The following is a 25443-nucleotide window of genomic DNA, read 5'->3' as shown; positions in this document are numbered from 1 at the left end:
CGAGTACGGAATATCAGGGAAAACTCTCCCAGTGTAGAGGGCCCTTAGATAGATCATTGTTTCAATGTTATAATGTTTATAGAAGGATTATGTAACATTGATTTTATTAAACATGGAACACCAGTGGGCATAGAATTAAAAAAAGATTCATTGCTTCTAGAACAAAAATTTAACTGCAAAACAAGCACATAAGATTATAATTGATCTTTATTAAAAAAAAAAAAAAAACGCTTTGCGAGCAGTGCTTAAAACTAATGCTGACTGGTTCAATAAAGGAGTCAAACTACTGTATATAACTCATTACATTCACAGTAATTTATTTTATTTTTTTTTAGAAATTGTGAAAAACTGTTAACAGTTATACAGTAAACTGTGGGATCATCTCTAAAAAAAAGTCCCGGTGACCACCTGTCAATCCGTTTCGACTTGGAGAGCTACCTTGTTCTTATCTAGGCCATTTTAGTCAGTGATTCCACTGTATACAATATTAAGCATGTTCAATGTAATATTAAACTCAAATCCATTCAGTAACATGTTTGTGTCTCTTGTTTGTCAGGGTTTCTTTCGGAGGAGTCAACAGAATAATGCCTCATACTCCTGCCCACGACAGAGGAATTGTTTAATTGACAGAACAAATAGAAACCGTTGCCAACACTGCCGACTGCAGAAGTGTCTTGCCCTCGGAATGTCTCGAGATGGTAAGATCTTATAACAAACAAGAATACAAAAATAAAGAATATAAGGCCTGTAGAGTATGTTTGTTTGCACATGAGTAGGCGATGATCTTGTCAAGAGGAAAGTCACTGTATATCATTCCTCAAGCTGAGATATCAACACTCCTAATGTAGCATGGATAGGCTTTATCAAAACATTAAATAACTCTTCCCACAAACCACAGAGAAGACATAGGGCCCAATTTTCAGGAAACGTGGTAAAATGCAATTATAAGGGCAAAGTGCTGGATTGCACTGCTCCCTTCATGTTGTGATTTTGAAGCGAGTTTGAGGTAGATGCTTTCGGAATTCTGCTGACCAATAAAGAAAGAGTGCAAGACAGAAGCTGCTAGCAAATCAGAAGCAACTGACATTCCCTGTACGAAAATGATGGCCCTTTGCTGTGATCCTGATGAACAAAAAGATGCTCTTTATTGTCATAGCACCATTTGTTTATGTTTCAAACCCGACACACAAAGAAAAGGTGCACTTAAAAATATTAAATTATCTGGAATACATTACTTGACACATGTATGAAATATGGGGTTTATCTTATTTAAGAAAACAGTTTTATTTTTTTGGAAAATTTTAATATTTTTGATCATCACTAAAGTTTATGAAGCAGGCAGCTGGTGTGTAGTGGCAAAACAAAGCACTGGAGCTGTCCTAAAAATGAATAATGGTACATTATAATAGTTAACCTTTACACAATTTATATTTAATTTAATTAAATACCAACTGAGTTAACCGATACACATACTAACTAATGTTTACTAAAAAAGGTTATACTAGCTCAGGTAGCACAGTTAAATCAGTTACTTGAACTATAATAATGCATTTACCGTTGTTTGACACTTCACTTTTTCCTCATAAGAAATGCAAAAGTTAGAATCCAACGTGTGTCCAAAAGCAAATGGTAGTCTCTTTTTTAAGACTTCTTCCCGGTAATATTGTAAAATAGTGTAATCAGAAAACAGTGAAAGTCAGTGTTAACAGTACACACAATGCATTATTGGTTGCTATGGTAATGTGAAAAGTGAACACTTCTTCATGTCGTCAGTGTTTCTATGTATAGTCTATACAGTAAGCCAGTGCTGTGTGACTGAGGCATACACCCTGTGAGCTGTATGATATTGAGTGACAGTAGTTGAAAGGCCATTGATCCTTGATGAATGTGAGTTGGGAACCAACGCTCAGGTCCGCTCCGACCCCACTACATCACTGCTAGCCTGTGTCATTCAGCAAAGCCATGTCTACTGTATATCCTATACAGAATGAGTCCAATCAGTCATTTACACTCATTTGGAGATACTTATAACATTGTTTTTGACACAGATTGCTGGAATGTAAGTTAGGTCATACAATAGTTGATCAAAAATACAGAGAACTGGGGGAATTAATAAAGTTGCTGTAACTTTGTGTACTGCATACATCGTTATAAATTCACATCATTTGAAAGCTAGATCTTTAGATTTCAAAAACATACAGACGTGCTCAAATTTGTTGGTACCCTTACAGCTCATTGAAATAATGCTTCATTCCTCCTGAAAAGTGATGAAATTAAAAGCTATTTTATCATGTATACTTGCATGCCTTTGGTATGTCATAGAATAAAGCAAAGAAGCTGTGAAAAGAGATGGATTATTGCTTATTCTACAAAGATATTCTAAAATGGCCTGGACACATTTGTTGGTACCCCTTAGAAAAGATAATAAATAATTGGCTTATAGTGATATTTCAAACTAATTAGTTTCTTTAATTAGTATCACACATGTCTCCAGTCTTGTAATCAGTCATTCAGCCTATTTAAATGGAGAAAAGTAGTCACTGTGCTGTTTGGTATCATTGTGTGCACCACACTGAACATGGACCAGAGAAAGCAAAGGAGAGAGTTGTCTGAGGAGATCAGAAAGAAAATAATAGACAAGCATGGTAAAGGTAAAGGCTACAAGACCATCTCCAAGCAGCTTGATGTTCCTGTGACAACAGTTGCAAATATTATTAAGAAGTTTAAGGTCCATGGAACTGTAGCCAGCCTTCCTGGACGCAGCCGCAGGAGGAAAATCGACCCCAGATTGAACAGAAGGATAGTGCGAAGAACCAAGGATAACTGCCAAAGAGATACAAGCTGAACTCCAAGGTGAAGGTACGTCAGTTTCTGATCACACCATCCGTCGCTTTTTGAGCGAAAGTGGGCTCCATGGAAGAAGACCCAGGAGGACTCCACTTTTGACAGAAAAACATAAAAAAGCCAGACTGGAATTTGCTAAAATGCATATTGACAAGCCACAATCCTTCTGGGAGAATGTCCTTTGGACAGATGAGTCAAAACTGGAGCTTTTTGGCAAGTCACATCAGCTCTATGTTCACAGACGAAAAAAATGAAGCTTTCAAAGAAAAGAACACCATACCTACAGTGAAACATGGAGGAGGCTCAGTTATGTTTTGGGGCTGCTTTGCTGCGCCTGGCACAGGGTGCCTTGAATCTGTGCAGGGCACAATGAAATCTCAAGACTATCAAGGCATTCTGGAGCGAAACGTACTGCCCAGTGTCAGAAAGCTCTGTCTCAGTCGCAGGTCATGGGTCCTCCCAACAGGATAATGACCCAAAACACACAGCTAAAAGCACCCAAGAATGGAGAAGAACAAAACATTGGACTATTCTGAAGTGGCCTTCTATGAGTCCTGATCTGAATCCTATCGAACATCTATGGAAAGAGCTGAAACTTGCAGTCTGGAGAAGGCACCCATCAAACCTGAGACAGCTGGAGCAGTTTGCTCAGGAAGAGTGGGCCAAACTACCTGTTAACAGGTGCAGAAGTCTCATTGAGAGCTACAAAAAACATTTGATTGCAGTGATTGCCTCTAAAGGTTGTGCAACAAAATATTAGGTTAACGGTCCCATCATTTTTGTCCATGCCATTTTCATTTGTTTTATTATTTACAATATTATGTTGAATAAAAAATCAAAAGCAAAGTCTGATTTCTATTAAATATGGAATAAACAATGGCGGATGCCAATTACTTTTGTCAGTTTCAAGTTATTTCAGAGAAAATTGTGCATTCTTCGTTTTTTGTGGAGGGGTACCAACAAATTTGAGCACGTCTGTATCTGCACCGTCTAGGGTGCAGTTTCGCCTTGCGCCCTGTGTATGCCGGGTTAGGCTCCGGCTCACCGCGACCCTGTAAAGGAGTAAGCGGTTAATGATAATGGATGGATGGATGGATGGATATAAATCTATATTTTTCAGAGCAGCCCTAAAGTTAACTAAGGCACATTCCACATCACAGTTTGCACAGCTATATATTTCTTGTTTATTTGAAAATATAAAAAATATATAACATTTTTTGGAAAAAGTGAGTTCTCCCTCTCACTTGCTTGCCACTTCTCGTTCACCACTTGCTGTTCCCTTTTCATAGTGGAATTGGCTGTGCCTGCATTTCAAATAAGCCTTCCTTTACGCACTCACCCCCATCTATGCCATCATCAACATTGCTTAAAGATAACATGCAAATGAAGCCACACCCTGAAAGTTATGCTGACCACTGGCACGAATGCAGATGGAAAAGGACAGGACAAAGCTGTCACCAAAAGTGCATGACAGGGCATCGTGGTCTAAAACGTTCCTTTGTGCTACTATATGAAAAGTAAAACTGTAGTGAAATTCTAAGTGAACATAACATAATTTAAATTGTACATAAGTAGACAAATGTCTCAACATGCCTATTTTTATATTGAGACATTTAAAAAGCCAACAAACATTTTCCAAAACTAAGGGATCAACGGCCGGTTTCACAGAGCCCTGTTTCATAACCATGTGCATTTTTTTTTTGTTTCTAACCAGCTGTGAAATTTGGAAGAATGTCTAAGAAGCAGCGGGACAGCCTGTATGCGGAGGTGCAGAAACACCAGCAGAGGCTGCAGGAGCAGCTGCAGCAGCAGAATGGGGAAGTGGAGGCCCTGGCACGCGTCTACACCAGCAGCATCAGCAATGGCCTCAGCAACCTTAACAGTGATATCGGAGGCACTTATTCCAATGGACACATAATCGACCTGCCAAAAACAGAGGGGGGCAGTGCCTACTACAGTGTTGATTCCACTCAGCCCTCCCCGGATCAGTCTGGAATAGACATGGCTGAAATCAAGCAAATCAAACAGGAGCCTATTTATGACCTGACGCCTGTACCAAACTTGTTTACATACAGCTCTTTTACAGATGGTCAGCTAGCCCCTGGAGTAACAATGACTGAGTTAGGTAGGTAGACCTGTTCCCAAGTACTGTGGGCTGCTTACATCATGCCAGTTTTCCATGTTTAATTTTACCTTGCAGCAGTTGTCCAAAATAGGTTTTACAGCTGTCGGAACATGAAGCATTATACATGTAAAAAAGGAATCACCCAGCTTACATAGATCGACTTCTCTGTACTCCTAGAACTGCTGGCAAGGACAACCACCTATGAAACAAATTCAGTTATTATAAATTGGTGTACTTCATGGGTAAGTAAACACTGAGGAGCGGGTGTATACTGCTTAGTGATTTAAGCCCCATGTTTTCAAGAAGTTCCACTTAAATCTGAAAGCTGAAAAGCAAATTTGTTCTGTTTATAAGGTAAGCCTTTTTTATGTCGTAAGTTTATACTTTAGATTTGCTCTTTTTAGACAAAAATATGAAAGTTGACTTTAAAGATTAAATTGACAAGTTTATTTAAAAATTCAAATCATAAAGACAGACACTTTATAGTCAATGGTAGTTTATAGTTGTAAGTGTACACGCACAATAAATCCAGTTTTAATCATATTATGGTGTCAGCGTTTGACTTATGCCCGTAAGGATTTTACTTTTACAAGTTTGTTACTGAAGAGTGGTTGAGATGTGTTGCGATATTTAGTACTTGGTGTGAAATGTGATTTGACCTAAAATGTTTCAGTTCCTCAGTAACTGGCTTTGGCATTCAGAGCAAAACTCACCACATAGATTCACTAACACTCCTGTCATCTGACCGAGGTTTGCATGAAACTATTAATATACTGCCAGCACATCAGCTGTAGACTTTTATTTCTTATTGCATTTCTTAGATTTAATGTATTTAACTGTAACACGATTGGCTGAATCCTCTGGCTACAACCAGGAAACATTTAAGCAGAGGTCTTTCTTGGTAGGGGTTTGTGTAGTTACACACAAATGATACAGTAAGTTAAGAGAGTTCAGAATCTCAGTCACACCACCTTAATTACCCCACTGGCTGCAGAAGCAAGAACCCACACGTTTTTGTCTTTTCTGTCTGAATATGAGTAGTGCTCAAATATAAATTCTCAAAAGATGCTTCAAAAGATTGAGAATTACTGGTTGTAAAAATTTCAAATGAGTAACTGACTGGTTCCATGCAAAAATCCATTTAAATTCTATTTTTGTGGTAAAAATGTATAACATACAAACAAACTTTTAAAATAAATTGTTATGCATTAATCTGTCACCATCGTAAAATGAACAGCATTTTTAATCGGGAAATGAAACATACTATCCTCTGCCACCACCTTTTGGCCAGTAGTCAGAACAACATTAAACATTTGTCTAGTACTGAAGAATATCTCCTTGCGTGTTAACATACCCTACTGCATAATTAAAAACTTTAATGGAATGATTCGTGTTGTGTCCAAGTGAATTATATATGGGCAAGGCAAATGTATTCCTCAAGCAAAAAAAACTTTAGGCTTTTCAGGCTTTATCTGTTTTTTCTCTTTTTTTGTTTTAGTTCAGGAAGTAATAAGTGACAAAAGATGAACCTCCAGTTTGAATCTGGTAATGCACCATGCAGGTTCCAGGGTTTGTCTTATCCCTATTTGTGAAGTGTTTTAATCTAGCCGTTTGCTGAAAGTGGACAAGACTAGAGCATTCGATATATAGTTATTACACCTCTTGCTGAAGACTTCTTAAGTCTGAGAGCATAAAAACTTTTTTCCTAGCATACATATAGTGTAGATAGTATTAAGGACTTGTACTCTCAGCAGTGTATTACTTGTTAGATAATTGATGACCACAAAGGCCAGTGATCCAGCCAGTATTGCCCTCTGCATAGGGGTAGTGTAATGATTTGTGTGTATGAATAAATGTGTGTTTGATGCAATCTGTTGTGCTGAATCACATTAAGCTGATTGAATCAAAGCTGCTGTTACAGAGTGTAGAGACCTGTTAGCTTAAGGTGCATCTACCATAGGATAATGACCACTGTACTCTGAACCTCATTGGCTGATTTCAATATTTAAGTTAAGTTATTTAAGTTAATAATATGCATTAGAATCTATTGAGACGGAACAAGTACATTTGCCTATACAGTATACACTCTTTCAAGCCACAATATTGTTCGGTTTGCTCCCCTTATTTATTTTATTTTATTTTATTTTTTTGGGGGGGGGGGGGGGGGGGTTGGGGTTTTTTACATTATCTCACCATCTCAGCCTTTGAGTTTATTTTTGGTATGAAGTTGGTATTAATTGTCCTTGGATATGCACATGGTTCTGATCCATTATCCCCACACTGAAGGCTTTTTCTCCAAGTTAATTTCTTGAGTTTGTGGTTGCAAAGCTTGGAAGCTCACACTCTGACTTTAACATCCTCATTTCCCCAGTGTTTCACCTCAGATGTTATGTTTTCATTCCAATTTAATAACCTCTCCTGATTTTTCAAACAGATCGAATTGCACAGAATATTATTAAGTCCCATTTGGAGACATGCCAATACACTGTGGAGGAGCTGCAGCAGCTGGCATGGCAGACCCACACATATGAAGACATTAAAATTTATCAAAATAAGGTAATATTGTTTATAGCTCCTGAATGCCTTACTGTCAAACTCTCTTAACATTGCATTGTCAGTACATAGCCAAATTGATACGGAAGACACAAACATTGTTGGACTTTGCACTATTCTATGAATAGGTGTGTTCATACAAAGACCTTCCAAATGGTATTTTAAATGACCTGTTTCCTCAATTTTAGCATTAGTTTTCATATACTGTAATTACTGTAATTCAGTAAATGTTTTAAACAAACCATAAACTTTTGATGAATCTGAAATCAGACAGCAAACATTAATGAATTTTCAGAATATGCTGAACAAGGTGTTTTCTGGCAGAGTTCCAAGTTTATAAGCTGAAACGCCGAAAGGCTGATTGTGGGTAGATGTATATGACTAGCATATTTGCTCTGATCTATTCACTTTAGGCTGGTTTGGATGTCTACTAGGTTTGCTACACCTATGATATGTCTTCAAAGCCTGCCACTATTGTAAAATAATATACAGTATATATATATATATATATATGTATATATATATGTACATCAATAAAAGTCACTGCCAACTAAACAAAGGAGATTTGTTAGTTTTACACAAATGAAGTACTTAAATATATGATGGCTTGTGAAAGGATGGGCTTACAGTGGTGAACATGGTGACGTCACGGACCAGGAAGAAGTGCAAAACAAAGGTAGTGGGCTAAAATGGCCGCAGCCATATCTTTATAATATAATAAAACAAAGATTTAAACAAAACACACAATAAACAAAAGGGCACACGGGCCAAAGTAAAACAAACACAAAACTATAAGTATATTCTATAATAACAATGAGTACTATAAGTATATTTTATAATAACGATGAGAACTATAAGTATATTCTATAATAACGATGAGTACTATAAGTATATTCTATAATAACGATGAGTACTATAAGTATATTCTATACAAACGACGAGTTGCTTGTTCGCTTTCGTGGCATTCGTTCATTATCTTTTTAATTCTCCTCACAACTCTCTTCTACTCGCCTGAGCCCAGAGTGGGTCTTTTATACTGTGGCTGGAGCCTTAATTACTCATTAAACAATTGCCTTATTAAGGCTCCAGCCACATTCCCACGGGCTTTATCGGGATGGGGATTTAACCCCATCAACGCCAGCTACCCTTTATGAGACCGGCTTTTCATGTAATCTGGGTTATTTAAAAAACATGTTTGAAAAATGTCAATTTAATTTTTTTTTTTAATTGCTTTGATTTTAATAAATAAATTGTTGATGATGATTTACTCAGGAACTAAAATCATTATTATAAAAAGAGACTAAAGCTCTAAAAATACATTTATGGTAAGAAAATTGTCTTTTGTTTTTAATAATTGTATTTTTTGGAGAAAATGTTCTTTAGTGTTTTTCTTATATTTTGTTTTCTGATTTTTTTTTTTTTTGGTTCTCTCCTTGTAGACACAGGAAGTGTTATGGCAGCAATGTGCAATCCAGATCACACATGCCATTCAGTATGTGGTTGAATTTGCCAAGCGGATAACAGGGTTTATGGATCTATGTCAGAATGATCAAATTCTTCTCCTTAAATCAGGTAAGGTTGTCTGTGGAACAGCCAGGAAAGCTTGTATTTTGCTTAGAATAATGGCTTTCCAGTTGGAGTCTGTGGCACAACATTAAATCCAGGATTTCACTATTAACACGTATTAGTTATTTGCAATCTAAAAAAAAAAAAAATGAAACATTGTTTATATCAACAATTATAATAATAATCAGAAGAAGAATATTTTTTTTTGGTGGGAAATGGGGATAAAATTGTCTCTGCAGCATGTTTGAGTCAAGGTGTTCATTTTTTAACTTGTAAGGTTGTTTGGAAGTGGTGTTGGTGAGAATGTGCCGTGCCTTCAATCCACTGAACAACACTGTGCTCTTCGAGGGAAAATATGGAGGAATGCAGATGTTTAAAGCACTAGGTATGTGTAATTACCTTTGATTCTAATATATGATTCTTAGTATTACTGAACAGGCTGTAGGGTTTAAAACACAATCTGTTCCCACCCCTCTGAACCTGTGCCAAACCAAGCAGATAGGACAGGTAGGGAAAGGATTTGGGAACCAATGTTTCTAAACAGGTTGGATTGAAGCTGCCGATGTTGTGACTTCAGAAGACATTTTGATGGGAAGACCCAATACATAACCAATGTGAGATGAAAATAACTGGTCAAAACCAATTTATGACCAGGATATGTTAATAAAACTATCAAAACAATCGCAATTATCTTGAAAACGATATTGCAGGAATACGTACAACAAAGCAGGAGACTAGAAAAAGTAATGCGTTGTGTTTTAAACCTTACAACCTGTTAAGTAACACTTCAATATAACATAGGATATTAACACTTGTTTAAGAAATGAAGATTGAATATCATGTAGGATACTGCTGGATAAGAGCTGACAAGTCATACTTAAGCACCCCTGTAAGGAAAGCCATCTCTTCATATCTATAAAACATTTGAGATTCAGACATTTGGTACTTTGAATAAAAACATCTAACAAAATGTAGCATTAACATATTTACAACACATTTCCAGATGATAAACACTGCACCCTTTCAAATATTTATCCTCTGTCATCCCGTAAAATTAACCACTTTCTTAATCTCTGGTAATATCCTTGAAAGAGACTACAGGCTGTGCTATACAGTAGTGTCTTCAAATCTGTTACACAACATGTGTTCTATGCTTATCACAGTCATGTTTGATTATTGTTATAGTCAGATAAAAATGAACCATTTTGTGACCACATTTGTTTTAACTGTAAATATACTTAAACATTCCCCCATAAACATTTACCACAGTATATTTGGCACTGTATTTTCATTGTTTTACCATGCTTTTACCATGGCTATACTATACATTTTTTTCATAGTTTACCCTGGTTTGCTATTACTATTATTATTATTATTATTATTATTATTATTATTATTATTATTATTATTATTATTACTACTACGACTACGACTATGACTACTACTATTTATTTCTTAGCAGACACCCTTATCCAGGGCGACTTAGAAAGTATCACAGTACAAAATATCACATAACAAATTATCACAATACAAAATATCACATACGAGCAGTTATAAAATACAGTAAAATCATTAGTAAGTAAGAGTAAATTCAAATGAGAGAGAATTAAAAAGACAGCACATAATTACATTTGACATTACGACCAAGAGCAGTTAAATTTAAAAAATATTTGGTAATAAGAATATTCCATTAAGAGCAAGTAGTAAGTACAATAAGAACGATTTCAAATAAGAGCAATTACAAAAAACATGAATATGGTTACCTTTAAGAGTAAAATTAAGTACAAGAAACAATACAGAAAATATAATTATGATTGAGAGCAGTAGTAGAATACAGCAAAGTGTGGAGCAGTTAAGTGCAAGTACAAGATGATGCAAGTACTGATACAATTCGGTGCCATATAGTGCAGTATAGTCGAGAGGTGAGGTTTACAGATGCTGTCTGAACAGGAGGAGGCGCTAAAAGGTGGTCAGGGACTGAGCAGTCCTGATATCCGTGGGTAGGTCGTTCCACCACTGAGGAACAAGGGTGGAGAAGGAGCGAGCTCTGGAGGCGGTGGAGCGGAGGGGGGGTTACAGCTATTCTGCCGGTGGCAGAGGAACAGAGGGGGCAGAAAGGTTGAGACAGCGATGGGCGAGTACAAGAGTTTTGAAATGGATGCAAGCGGCAATAGGGAGCCAGTGGAGGGAGCAGAGCAGTGGAGTAGTGTGGGAGAAACAAGGAAGGGAAGAGACAAGGCGAGCAGCAGAGTTTTGGATGAGCTGCTACGGATGGATAGCGGAAGCAGGGAGGCCGGCCAGGAGGGAGTTGCAGTAGTCAAGGCAGAACAGTACCAGGGCCTGAACTAGGAGCTGTGTGGTGTAGTTGGTGAGAAAAGGGCAAATTCTGCGTATGTTGCTGAGGAAAAAGCGACAAGAGCGTGCCAGAGTAGAGATGTGCTCATAGGAGAGGGAGGGGTCGAGGGTGACACCAAGGTTCTTAGTGGATGAGGAGGGAGAGAGGGTGGTGGATTCAAGAAGAATGGAGATAGAGAGATCAGTGGTGGGGAATGAAGAGGGGGGAGAAAAGGAGGTCTGATTTGGATAGGTTGAGTTTAAGATGATGCAGAGATGTGAGAGTCAGAGGGGGGAAAGGAGAGATAGATCTGAGCCTCATCAGCATAGAAATGATGCAAGAAGCCATGGGATGAGATAAGGGGACCCAGGAAGCGAGTGTAGAGAAAACAGGAGGGGTCCCAGGACTGAGCCTTGGGGGACGCCTGTAGAAATAGAGTAAGAGGCAGAGGGTGAGCCACGCCAGGACACCCGGTATGTGCGATCAGAGAGGTAGGAGGAGAACCAGGGAATAGCAGTGTCGGAGAGTCCCAGGTCAGCGAGGGAGGAAAGGAGAATAGAGTGGTCAACTGTATCAAAGGCATCAGAGAGGTCGAGGAGAATTAGACTTTACCATACCTCGCTATTCAGTGCTTAGCTACTGTGGGCAGGATTTTGAAAAGGTCGTAAATGATAACTCCAGTGTTAATCAACAAATCTGTATGTAGCATTGATTTTGGCATTTTCAAGTGGTCGTATGCGTATTTCATTATTAAATATCCTAATGTGATTTCTGAAATTATGTTGATTTTAGGATATCTTAACGAGCAGTGCTCTTGTAACTATTTCTTTTGTTTGCATGGGAATTTAAAAGCAAATCCATGTTAATTGTCATAATTTATCAGGAGTTAATTTGCACTTGAAAAAGGAGGGTTTGAATTAACGAAAGAGACATTTAACAGACCGCGGCTGTGACGCTGACGATACAGAGAGAAAGTGTACAGGACCAGAATTCATTTCTTACAGACTACCTAGGTAATTCAATATTTGTAGTTAGGAAAATATTTTAGCCTTTTCTAGACTTGTGGAATGAGATTCATTCACTTGTTTTAACCATGTGTAAACTTACGGAACGTTTGTTGTATTGCTAAAATGATATACCGTTATTTGCACCCAGTGTGATGTTACTACCAAGAAATTATCAATGCAGCTGTAGCCTATCTGAACTCTGCATTCGTACATTATATGACAACTCACCTCTATTGTAGATTTTATTTGAATTATACAAATAATAACCTAAGAGTAAATAATGAAATCTTGGTATAGAAAACGGCATATTAGATATTACAATAAAGTTTCCTAAGGTGATTGCGGATTTGCAATGTGTCCTTGGCTTGAACACCTGTGTCTAATCCACACAAGAATGAAGTACAGGCGTACAAGGACACACAGATCCACTAGGAATGTGATCGAGATCATTGGCATGGATTTTAACTAAACGTATTTGTAATGTTGTCAGACTCCCCCCACACTTTATGTACAATGTACACTTTCACCTTCACACGTTTGTATGCATATAGAATGTTCTTATAATACTGTAAGTGTTCGGTGGCTACTTCTAATCATGTTGTACCAGAGAAATGCATGATTAGAGGTATTCACTGAACAATCTATTATAAACCAATTGTGTATTGGGATAGGGAGTTCTATCATAATTTTAAAAGCTTAATAAATATATAATGTTACATACATGGTATACTGTGGCCAAGTGCCCGCCCCTGTGCGTATTTATGTGTTCTGTGTTGCGTGTGGAGTGTTAATGTTGGTGTATAGATATTGCTGCATGGGATATAAATGGGTCTGTGTGGCACGAGTGATTTAAAATATATAGTTGTATTTAGGCACAGGGATTGCACTTCACTTCACGTGCATTTAAAGTATGTAATAGTATGTGAGCACGGGATTGCACATTGTGCAAATTAGTGTCGAGATTCAAGTGAGTAATTAATTAGTAATTGAATCCCGGCACAACAGTATATTAGATGCACGTTTCACTCACTCGGGGTTGTGTGTTTGGTGAGTGGAGAACAGGTGTGGAGAGGAGTAATTTAAATTTAAAGAAAAGAAAAAGCAATTGCTATGTCATGCTGGAGGACCAGCATGGTACTTGTTTGTTTTGTCTGTTCATCCACTGTTTGTTTAGTGTTAGTCCATTCTGTTTGTCTATTTATTTTCGGCTCAAGTGCTGTGTGCTGTTTTTGTTTAAAACCTTGTATTTTGTTCATTATCAAACCGCGCAACAGCACAATTCACATTTCACCTCGCAGTACTGTGTGTTTCTTCCGGGTCTGATGTCACCACTACAGCCTGCTTGTCACAATACACCATTGGTATCGTCTGGGGGTGCCCGTGCGCTAGTGCCGGGAGATACCTGCCCTGGAGGTAGTTTGCTGCTGACCTCCAGGGATTTGCTGGGGTTGGAGAAGCCAGCCTTAGAGCTGCCAGCACGTCTGCTGACAGCCTCGTCGTTGGCAGCATTTCCGCTGCCAGTGGCGCAACGGGAGAAGACAGCCTTGGTGCGGTCAGCAAGTCAGCTGACCGTCTTACCATTAGCAGCTGTTCCGCTGCCAAGACTGCCCCGGCTGAAGGAGTCAGCACCTGGCAGTCTTTCCACTGCCAGGGGTGCTACGGGAGGAAACAGCCTTTCCGCTGCTGGAGTGTACCACCCTGCTGTCAGCACGTCTGCTAACAGCATTACCACCGGCAGCATTTCCACCACCAGTGGTTCAGCGGGAGGAAGAACTCACCCCGCTGTCAGCATATCTGCTGACAGCATTGCCAGTAGCAGCTAGGCTACTGGCAACATTGCCACCCATGAACCCCTTAAAGTCCCTGTTCTTGGCCCGGGACTTTCAGCGAGGATTTTAATGGGGGAGGTGGCCATTGAGGCCATGTGTGCTGCGCACAAGGGGGGAGGTATGTGGCCAAGTGCCCGCCCCTGTGCGTATTTATGTGTTCTGTGTTGAGTGTGGAGTGTTAATGTTGGTGTATAGATATTGCTGCACAGGATATAAATGGGTCTGTGTAGCACGAGTGATTTAAAATGTATAGTTGTATTTAGGCACTGCACAAACACTTCACGTGCATTTAAAGTATGTAATAAAGTAAGTAATAGTATGTGAGCACGGGGTTGCACAAATTAGTTCACGTGCTGGGATTCAAGTGAATAATTAATTAGTAATTGAATCCCGGCACAACAGTATATATAGATGTACGTTTCACTTACTCGGGATTGTGTGTTCGGTGTTGTGTATTTTTTTATTTTCAACGAAAAAGATTGCAAAATGCACATTAAAAGAGTTGTATATAGTAAATTGTACATTCTGCATCACAAAACTTTACAAAATAGATATTCTTTTTTATTTCCATTTGGCTGCTGCTCGCTGGTGGGAGAGCTGTCTCCCTGTACGCTAGTAGTTTCCATAACAGTGAATTATGCTTCCATTCATTTTTCTTGATCTTGTTAACATGCATTTTGATTAACAAGTTCCCCTTATCTAGTCATTGAGACAGGAAGTGATGTAAATGACCTGCGACAAATTAAGCTTTTTAATGAAAAAATGCATCCATTAAAGACCTCATCGACTCAATTTCAAAGCATTAACGGATTGATTTAATTAACACATTGTTTGAAAATCACTTGCTACTAAAGCTCTCGTTACTAATACCACAAGTTCGATACAATAACACAGGTTTTTGAAAATCCTGCCCAGTATGCTTTACCATACTTTTGCTATGCTTTGTTACACTTTGCTATGCTTTTAATATGGTAAACTTTTGGGGTTCTTCCAGTGTATATGACTTATATTTGACTTCAGAATGTTATGGATTTGTAATTCTGTTTTAGAAGTGCTGCTTCATTGTTTTCTTTTTTGGGTTTTGAATCAGGTTCAGATGATCTTGTCAGTGCAGCCTTTGACTTTGCAAAGAGTTTGTGCTCTCTTCAGCTTACCGAAGAGGAAATCGCTTTGTTCTCAGCAGCTGTGCTGATATCACCTGGTACGTAGTATAGACCAAAGAAGAAGACATTACTAGTTTTATTTGTATTCTTTTATCAATTATTAAGAACTTTGTATTTCTGGAGTCTGGTAGGCAGAAGTAGATGTAGTGAAATCAACTTAATGGTTGTCTGTGGAAACAGTCCTGCCAGTACTTTTCAAACCCAGATATATTAAGGCACAGGATTGCTCATACTCTGTGTCCAGTCTTCCAAGAAAGGTGACAAGAAGTGTGCTATGGACTATCTACTAAGACACTGGGATATCTGTTTACCAATGAAATATTTTATCAGGGTAAAGATAACACAAATTACACATCTGCTAATGTCTTAAAAGTTTTCTCTTAATTTGTTTTAAACTTAACATAAGCACATCATTTAGTAGCTTCATGTTTAGTATTAAATATTTATTCAGTGAGTATAAGTACCTGACACAATTAAATAATACATTAATAACAAACATTTGATGGATTTTGGGGATTAATTGTCATTTATTAGGCCCCTTAGTTGGAATGAAAAATAACAATGTTTTTGTTTTATTTTTTATTGGAGTAGATCGACCCTGGCTGATGGAAGCCAGGAAAGTTCAAAAGCTGCAAGAGAAGATTTACTTTGCACTACAGCATGTGATGCAGAAGAACCACTTAGATGATGACACACTGGCAAAAGTAGGTTATCATAGACACTGGTCAGGCTTTTAACAAAGGAGCCTCATGGGATTGAAATGAACATCTGCTGAGGGGAATCCAAACACTGAGGACCATATTTAATATTGACATGCAAATAAACCAATATAAGTTCAGCTGTTTATAACTAGGGCCTTAAGTTAACTTGGCTCATGATCGGTTTTTGGTTTGTAAAGGTCCTACAAAAATGACACCAAAATAAACAAAAAAAACCCTCTGTAAGGTCATTATGTATTTTTATTAGTTATGGGATGTTTATTCCATTTTATATGTGTTCAATCGTTGATAATTACAACATATATACAGAGGCTTATAAGCCAGAAGAGCATAAGCACTGCTGCTAAAACTCAGTTAAATGGCAAACCGAGCTGTACTAAATTAGTTTGGTTGTAATGTACATTAGTTTCCACAATATTCTGGCAACATAAAATAATAACTCATATTTATCCTGCTTCATTTCACAGCTGATTGCTAGGATCCCAACATTATCAGCACTTTGTAATCTACACACAGAGGAACTCCAGGCATTTAAACAGCTACACCCTGAAACTGTCAACATGCTCTTTCCTCCATTGTACAAGGAACTCTTTAATCCGGACCCTTCCGCTTGCTCCAAGTGAAACAGAGCTCCCACTACAACCACTGGAATAAGATACTTGTTACTAATAAAGCAATCTGTGAATGGAGACTGAAAATAATCACTACTGCAACACTAGGAATGTCCCGCACTTAATACAGTTTTATTCACCGATACAGTTTAAAGAATGTAAATATGCACCTATTAAAAGGGGCTTTTCATAACTGACCAGAAATGTACAGACTTAGAACACTGTATGTCATCTTATCTCTGGGTAACTTATTTTAGATGTTTTTTATTTGGGGGTGTGTGTGCAGGGGAGGTTGGAGAATCTGTTGGTGAGTTTTGAAAGAGTAAATCTTACAATAGTTATATTGTAGCTGTACCTTAGAGCAGAGCATACAGTAGTAATACCTGTTCTGTTCATTGTTTTAGATGTAATTTAAGAGAACATTTGCCTGTGAGGCTAATAATTGGTTTTATGTTTTTAGTTTAGTTTTACATGTACAGAATTTGTAAAAATGAAACAAGATTTGTAACAGACATTTGTGATATATTGGGAACAAAATAATTAGGTTGGTTAAAATTTAATAAAAGCCTTGTCTGGATTATTTATAATTTTTTTATGAAAAGAAGGTGCGATATTTCAAGTTTCATAGACTACTGCAGACCTCTAATGAACTAGATTAATTGCTAGTTTTCCATATGAAGAAATATTTTTGTGAAAAAAGGACAAACAGACATACTTTAAATAGCATTGTCAACAACGACCGGACTGCTTTAGCAGAATTGCTATATTGTGGTAGATAGCTCGGCCGGAGGGGTTTCCATTCTAACTACTGCACTATAACCATAGCTTGTACACCACTTGGCATGTCTGGGGATTTTATTTTATTTTTCCTTGCCTCAGACCACAGTGTTGAAGACTGTCTTTTGCACATTTGGCCTACACATGTTATCAACTGAAGACAAATGAAGGCTCAAGAACAGCAATAATTATTAAGCTACTGTATCCCAAAAAGCTATAGGGTCATAGTAGTTTTTATTTTAGTGAGCATGACATATTGTCAAACAAATTGCATTACTGTATTACAAACTTTTTTGCAAAAGGTATATTTGAGGAGTACATGAATGCTTTCAAATTGATATTTTGGCTGAATATTTTGTAAGGCAAAGAAAGCAGCCTCCAAAGTTTGAATCTCCTTTTAAACAGTGTTTAAACAACATCCCTCTCAATTGTAGTTTATTTTCCTGTGCATTCGCATCCAATGGTTATCGGCTAAACTTTTGCTGGCCTTTAGCCCAATGAAGAGCTTTAGCTGGTTGTGTATCCAAAAAGTCACAAGTGGCCAATGCATATCGGTGTCTCAGTGTTTCTTTGCTGAGTGTTTTTGTGTAACCTGACTAGGCTACTAACTCACTCATCACCCAGAAGAAGCAATGTACTGTACATGTACGTATCTGATATCATAGATAGCTGTCATTTAACCATGGTATGTGATAACATGATATATCAGAATACCTTTTTTTCAAAAACAGTTTATATCACTAACTTATTCCTTTCGACCAGTTGCATTATGGGATGGGGAGTATTCCGTTCTTAGATTTCTGCAATACATTGTGCAAACTGTATATTTTCTAACATTGTTATTCAAGTTTATTTGGTAACATTTACTTTTGTGGTAGCAAAAGTCACTCCTCTTAGCTTGTTTCACAATGTCATGTAAAGGAATCGGTAGCGATTCTCATGCTAGGGCAGGGTAATGAAAGTCATTCCACTGAAGAGCTGGTTATGTCCGAATGCATTTGTTTTTGTTTGTTTGTTTGTTTCTTTGTTTTCTGGGGTTATTTTATATTAAATTTGTGATAGACAATCACTTAGTGTGTGTGCTTGGTAATGTTTCTCTGAGTTTCACAGCACATTTGTTCAAAAGTCTATTTTCTGTTTTAAATGTAATATAAATAAATAATGTGCCCATTTATAATAATTCATTTTGTTTGCTATGTTTGTTTTCTTTGTTGCTTCTTCTCCTTGGTTGTTGTATTGACTGCTCAGGGAATGATTAAGCTATATTGTTAGCAGACGAGCTCCAATAATCGGTTATAAAGACCATCTGGTTTGAATTCACCCATTTTTGAGAACTGTAATGCTTTATTGGATGAAGCTAGTGGTACAATATTAAGAAAGTGTTTAGTGTGCATGAGAAGATACATTGATTACAAGATACAGTTATTACTCATGAATTAGTATCTGAAGTTGTTTTACAAAACTGAAGGTCATTTTAGTCATAAGCATTCAACTGAAGATCACTTAATTACAAATACTGTATCAAACTATTTTAATTCCTGATGCGTCTGGTTTGTCCCGGTGGTTGGCATTTGTTATTCTTGTTTCCTCCACCAGATGACAGCATGATAAAAGCTATGATTAATACCCAACTATAATTCACACAACACAAAACGCACAATATTTGTTCCTGTAATTTTGCATAATTGTTGGTGGGGGGAAAAATAAAAACTGGCATACTAACAAAACGATGTAATTTCTTGGTTTCCAAAGCCTACCTAAGGTGTTCTATCCTAGTTTGTTTCACTCAAAAATTCGGGTACATCCTGGCATAAACAGCATTAAGGTAGCAAACTTTTCAGTCTTTTTGTTTATGCAACTGCATGTCAACATTTGTAGTGAAAGTAAAACATATGTTTTATTTTGATTTGAGATGTTATGTATTTATTTATTATGTATGTATATATCTATTTAAAATTAGTATTTTACCACATATGCAGTTGCGTTTGCAAGGCATGTGGACTTGATACAGGTCAAAGACAATAAAAATGTATTTTTGAAATGGTCACTAAAAGTGACCTTGGGATTCTTGAGAGGTCTCTTATTGTATTCAACAAAATGTTGATTGTATAGCTGTGGCCAAAAGTTTTGCATCCCTCTATAGAATTAACACATCCCTCTATAGAGTTAACACATAAAGTCGAATGAAACCTGCTGAATAATGTTACATTATCATATACTTAACAAGAAACTGACAAAAGTGAAAAATGTGACATTTTGAAATCTGACATGAAATACTGTACTACTATTATGGCTTCCGGCAGACTTTTGCGATATCATTTTATAGTTTCTTTAAACTAAAAGATCTAAATTATGTTCATAGATTTTTTTTTTTTTTAAATGATGTCTCAATCCAAAAATTCTAGGTGATGCAAAACTTTTGGCCATAGCTGTACATTATTAATAGTAGTTATAGTAGTGAAGCTATGAATACAAAGTTTAACCTTTAAAAAATAAACACAGGTTTACTGCGGTATCACGAGGCAAAAATATATCCTTACTATGTTGGTGTATTTGCCCCAAGGATGTTTTAAACTTCAACAATTATTGTGCTAAGTCAATTGGTAGTCAGTCAGAATGCAGAAGACCATGGGAAGAACCTGTCCTTTTCTTAGGGCTATCCACTATCTCAAATCACAGAAACCTAAGCTCACTCAGCTGTTAATTAATACAGTTCGGGACACGCATGGAGACACACACACAAAACACCTCTGGCAACATGCTTATCAAGATCAGAAAATGTTTCTCTTTTCAAAATGTAAAGCTATGATGTGTTGATGTGTACAAATGCTGGCTTCAAACAACTTAAAAAAAACAAAACAAAAAAAAAAACGGATGACAGCCATTAGTAATGTGTTAAATAGCAAGAGTACAATTTATGATGATGCCATTCTGGCTAGCATTGACAAAAAGCGCTGTGAGAAAGAGAAGTTAGCCAGTGGCATTAAACAGCTCCATTTGAAGCTACAATCTTTGGTAATTGGTAATAAACCAAACACATATTTTATTTAAATGTAGGCAAATCAGAATGGTCTGTAGCTTTTTATAGGCAGTACTACAACGTCTTAATGTCCCATTTACTGAATGGTCACTTTGTCAAAGACAATCACTTATTGGTGCAGACATTGCACTGTAGCTCACTCAGGGACCTTTCTTTGTGGCTAAAAAGCTAAAGCAATGTTAAATGTAGCTGGCTGGAATCAACAGCACTCTAGTACAGTATTATAAGTAGAAAATACCCCAACAAGGCTTTCAGGGTTGTTAAAGATCTAGCAGCTGAGTTAACAGTTAAACATTGTAAGTAATCAGAAAATGAAAAGGTTGATAAAAGTTAACTACATGTGAAGAGGCCATTAATATAATCATAGTTGTTGAGAATTATTCATTAGGTCTTATCTAGTACTGCAGGTAGGAGCCCTTTCTGAGATCAATTAAATAACATTTTTTATAAATCAATTCAATAATAAGAGTTTTAAAGCATTGAAAAATGTTTTACAACAAGGCTTATTTATTTCTGACAGTTATTTAGAGTATTTCACTATATCATAAGGACGTTGGGGTCACATTGATTTGCAGCTACAGTCGGTGCTGCTTTATCGGGACGCCTTGGGACAAGGAAATATATCCTTAATAAGTGGCTGTCTCAATTAAATGAGAGGCAGTTGGGATAACCTTAGTCACACTTTTTTGATTCTTAATGAAAAGAAAAAGAATGCAATCACATTAAATTCTAAAGTTAAATACATAATTCAAAATACGAGTCAATGTTTATTTTTTATTTTTTATTCCTAAGCAAAATTAATCACACCTGCGATGTTGACACGCCAACTTTCTTTGCAACAGCAACCCGGGAAACCAAAAGAGACTCCTCCTTCAGGAGTTCAATGTGGTTTACGCACTTTACACAAGTCACAGGGTAATCACGTACTCACTGCACTGTGCTACGCGACCTCTTGCTCTGAAAAGCAATCTCCGTTCATCATTTGAAAATACTGTATCCCAATTAAACGAAGTGACATCCCAATTAAACAACATAAATAGCATTGGGAAGAACCGTCTCCCAGAGTTGTATCCCATTTAAGCAGAAATCCTGATTACCAGTATCCCCATTAGGCGGTGCTGATATACAGTAGTTTAATCTCCACCAAATTGTGAATTCAGCTAAAAGCTCTTGGTCTGTGTTGCATTGAGATTATTTTTGGTACTTACTTATTTTTGGTATCCAACTGTGTTAGGGATAGTAGCAATAATCAAAATTAATTTGTTGTAATTATGCCATTCCTTATTATATGCAGTTTCATTATTTTGTTAAGAGACAGTTCATTTTAAAAGCTAAAGGGTAACAGCCAGATTAACTAACAACTGCAGCATTCAACTGGTCCTCCTTATGTGGATATATTTTCCTCTGCATATTTGTGAAGTGGACACCTGACTGGTCATCCTCTATTGTATGTTAAAAAAGTTAGCTTAATCCCTATAGTCTGGAATTAATTTGTATCTCATAGGTGTCTAATTTGTGACTGATCAACCAGGGTTTGACACAGTTTTAACCATTTTAAACCCATGTAATTATCTGCCCATGTACTATATTTATGCAGGTTAATACACATTTTCACATGAATAAAAGCATTTTTCTGACTACAATATTTAATAACATGTATTTAAAACCATTAGACTATTACATGTCACATTTGGTAACCTGTAGAAGCCATCCAATGTGGCTGTTAGATACTATTAAAAACTAGTTTTTTTGTTTTGATTTGTTTTGTTTTATAAACCTCAGGCATCAATCTTGCATAAAGTACAATTAAGGTTGCCATCTGAGGGTTCGAGTTCTGGTAAACTGTGTCCCTGTTACCTCCATTGGCAAGGACTTCACAATAGAGTCCTTCTATAAAACAAAAACCAAGTTTAGCACTGAATTTTAAATATGTTTTTAAATTGAGCATACAAGGATTACTGTCTCATTTGTTGTGTAAATAATTTGTGAAAATTGATTAGATACATGTTTTAAGATTCTGCAGACATTTTGGAGGGATAGATGACAAAGCAAATTATACTGATGCATCTGCCTCATCTTACAATAAGAATAATGTACCTTTTTCTATTAAGAACCGATTGTAATGCGTCTTCTGGTTTCCTCTGTGATTTATTGTCAGCAAAGGTAACACGTCCTTCTTTGTAATACTAGTAATGACTGCTCTGGTTTTCCAAAGAGTATTAACTGAATGTTCACTTAACACTAATAGTTTGCATCTTTCAAGATTTAATATGCAAAGGTTTCTTATGTATGTTTGCAGTTTTATACTATTCTGCAGCAGCTCATTTGTATATAATAGCATAACAGGATGTGTCATCCCCAATATTGAATGACCAGCTTCTTTTAGTAGAAATGAATGACATTGGTAATTAAGTGCAAAATTCAAGCCTGGTTTACCAACCCTTCCCATTTAGCACTATGGGCTCAGATAAGTCATGAATTAATATAAAGAGGAGAATAAACATTTTCATATCCCAGTGCTTATTCTGTACACGGTGAGGTGCCTCCTTTTTACTGCCTTGCCTTTTGAAGATTCCAATAATTAGAGAGGAAGACTAAAGTAGAACAAGTGAAAGGAAATATCTTTTTACAATAATAACCCCAAACTGTATGACTGAAACATTAGAAAACAGCTGAAACATAAAAGCTCAAAGACTAAAAATACTATATTTTAAAAATACAAAAAATCTTTTTTTTTAATGTTGAGTTTAATATATATATATATATATATATATATATATATATATTACAAATAAATTAGAATATTACGAGTTTAAAGTAAGTATAACTGACTGAAAAAAACCTTGTCAAGTCACAATAACACATTTCAACATGTGGACTAGGGTGAATTTTATTTGTGTGTGTGTAATTTTAAATTGATGTCAATGCATGTTCTGTTTAATGAATGATGGGCCTAACATGTTTAGAAAAGAGACCTTCATTTAATTTGATAATTTTGCTGTTAATGTTTAATATCTGTTTTTCATGTTATAATAATAATAATATTGGATGCTCATGCCATTATTGTAGTTTCAGACACTGACACACTTACTGTCTTCTTTTTTCTGTAAATACAAATGTATGTATGTAAGACCATTACAAAACTTTAGAATGTAAAGATTATCATTGTCTAATTTCCAGTTCTGTAAAAAAAAAAGTTGAGTTCATTTTTTAATGCAAAGAATATTCTGAATGTTTGCTGTAGATGACAATCAATGTTTGTTTTCTTTCTTTTATGCTAAAAAATAAATTGTATAAGACATTGGTTTGTGTTCTTGAACCAAAAAAAAAATCTTCTGCTTCTAGAATGTTGGACACTTGCTCAACCAATCAAAATGCAGGACTGTGCTACTGCAGAACTGTGTACTGTACTGGCTCATCACTATTATTAAGTTCTTATAAATGAGTCTGCCACTTCTGTACTATTCCAGACTTTTTATTGCATTACGATAATAGTAGAACACGTAGGTCACAAAGAACGTAGCACTCTATTGGATTTTTCTTAATATGGTAACTTTTTTTATTTGGACTAGTTTAAGTTGTAATAATATAATACCTTATTTGAGTTCAAATCATGTAGAACCCAACTTTATCGAAATAATCAGACTGGACAATGTTTCTAGTGAATATAAAAGGAACAGTTTTATTAGAAATAAAACTAAATAAAAGGGCAAATTAAAGGTGCAACAACTAAGCTAAAGTAATACAGAAAGGATGAATTAACTAAACTAAACAGTACAGAAAATAAAATATAAAACGACACCCCACTCCCGCTGGTTGATTATGGATCCAAAGCAATCTATGGGAGATTCTCTTAAAGGTTACAACTGCATTCCTGACAGCTATTTAGACGAAGGTTAGTCTTAACAAGGGTATCGTTAGTAACACAAATATGTACTTTCGTTAATATCTGATAAAGCATTGTTAAATCAGTCTCATATGTATGTTTTGGTTCCGAAGGCAATTCTTAATCTTGCGAGATAAAGACGCTCTCTGCGTCCAGACAACCTATCAAGAATGATCTATTACCAGGACAGCTAAATTTGAATTCTAGCCTTAAACGCAGAATGATAACTGCCTTATGAAACCCACATCAATTTGTATAAATCACTTCAGCGTATGAAAGAAATGTCTTTACAAAAACAAGAGTCATTAACCATTTAGGTATTCCACTGAAACAGCAATTCCTCCACCAATATGTGCACTCTTCGTCGGGTTATTTCTGGGATATTTCACCGCAAAACTCCAGCACTGCTAGCTCAATAAATTGAATATACTTCAATTTATGTCGACGTCAAATGTTCATCCAACTCTTTCTCTGGTTATCAGTCAGGGCTAAGTTAGAGATTTGATTACAAGTACTTTTAGGATTTTGGATATCTTACGCAGCAGACTCCCACACCAAGGCAAACACTAGAATAGTTATCTCGTATTAGAGTGTCCGAAAACGGTATCTCTGTTCCAACTGGTCGCAGGCTGGATCTTCAGCTTGTCACAGTTCATAGACTTGTTTGCGTATCGAGAACCTTGGATTTCATGTCGGGAGCGCTGTTTGAGTGTCACGCTCATGCTTTAGTAATCTTCTCTTTACCCCTGTGATTGGATAGTTTGTCTATTTTGGGCGGTGCCTGAATCCACATGGAGTGCTTCACCATTCATAAATGCCAGGGCATTACACTCAAAACAGTGATGATGGACCTTGGTAACTCCATTTTCTCCTGTGGCCAAAGTTTTGTGGCACGTTCTAGAGTTACTTCCTTAAGTGGCGTCCACCTTATGGACCCCCACCTGCATTAAAGCACTTCCATCTGCAGTTGCAGAGTACAACAGGCTGA

At 36.7% G+C, this 25443-nt stretch overlaps 1 protein-coding gene across 4 annotated transcripts in view; it reads left to right on the top strand.

The window, feature by feature from the left end:
- rorb (RAR-related orphan receptor B) overlaps positions 1 to 23260 on the top strand; it is an 80316-nt gene extending 57056 nt beyond the window's left edge. For 3 of the 4 annotated variants that reach the window (XM_034034159.3, XM_059025596.1, XM_059025580.1), the window contains exons 3-10: positions 557 to 698; positions 4559 to 4969; positions 7404 to 7525; positions 8962 to 9094; positions 9366 to 9473; positions 15350 to 15460; positions 16011 to 16126; positions 16609 to 23260. In XM_034034159.3, coding sequence (XP_033890050.1) covers positions 557 to 698; positions 4559 to 4969; positions 7404 to 7525; positions 8962 to 9094; positions 9366 to 9473; positions 15350 to 15460; positions 16011 to 16126; positions 16609 to 16764 — 1299 coding nt within the window. In that variant the 3' untranslated portion in view covers positions 16765 to 23260. The remainder of the gene's footprint in view (positions 1 to 556; positions 699 to 4558; positions 4970 to 7403; positions 7526 to 8961; positions 9095 to 9365; positions 9474 to 15349; positions 15461 to 16010; positions 16127 to 16608) is intronic. The other variant, XM_059025587.1, reaches the window with a different exon arrangement.
- Positions 23261 to 25443: the final 2183 nt, after the last annotated feature.

The sequence above is a fragment of the Acipenser ruthenus genome, chromosome 1 (assembly GCF_902713425.1).
Source record: "Acipenser ruthenus chromosome 1, fAciRut3.2 maternal haplotype, whole genome shotgun sequence".
NCBI classification, from domain to species: Eukaryota; Metazoa; Chordata; class Actinopteri; order Acipenseriformes; family Acipenseridae; genus Acipenser; species Acipenser ruthenus.
Note: the sequence above shows the minus strand (reverse complement) of the source record. Positions and strands in the feature narration are given on the sequence as shown.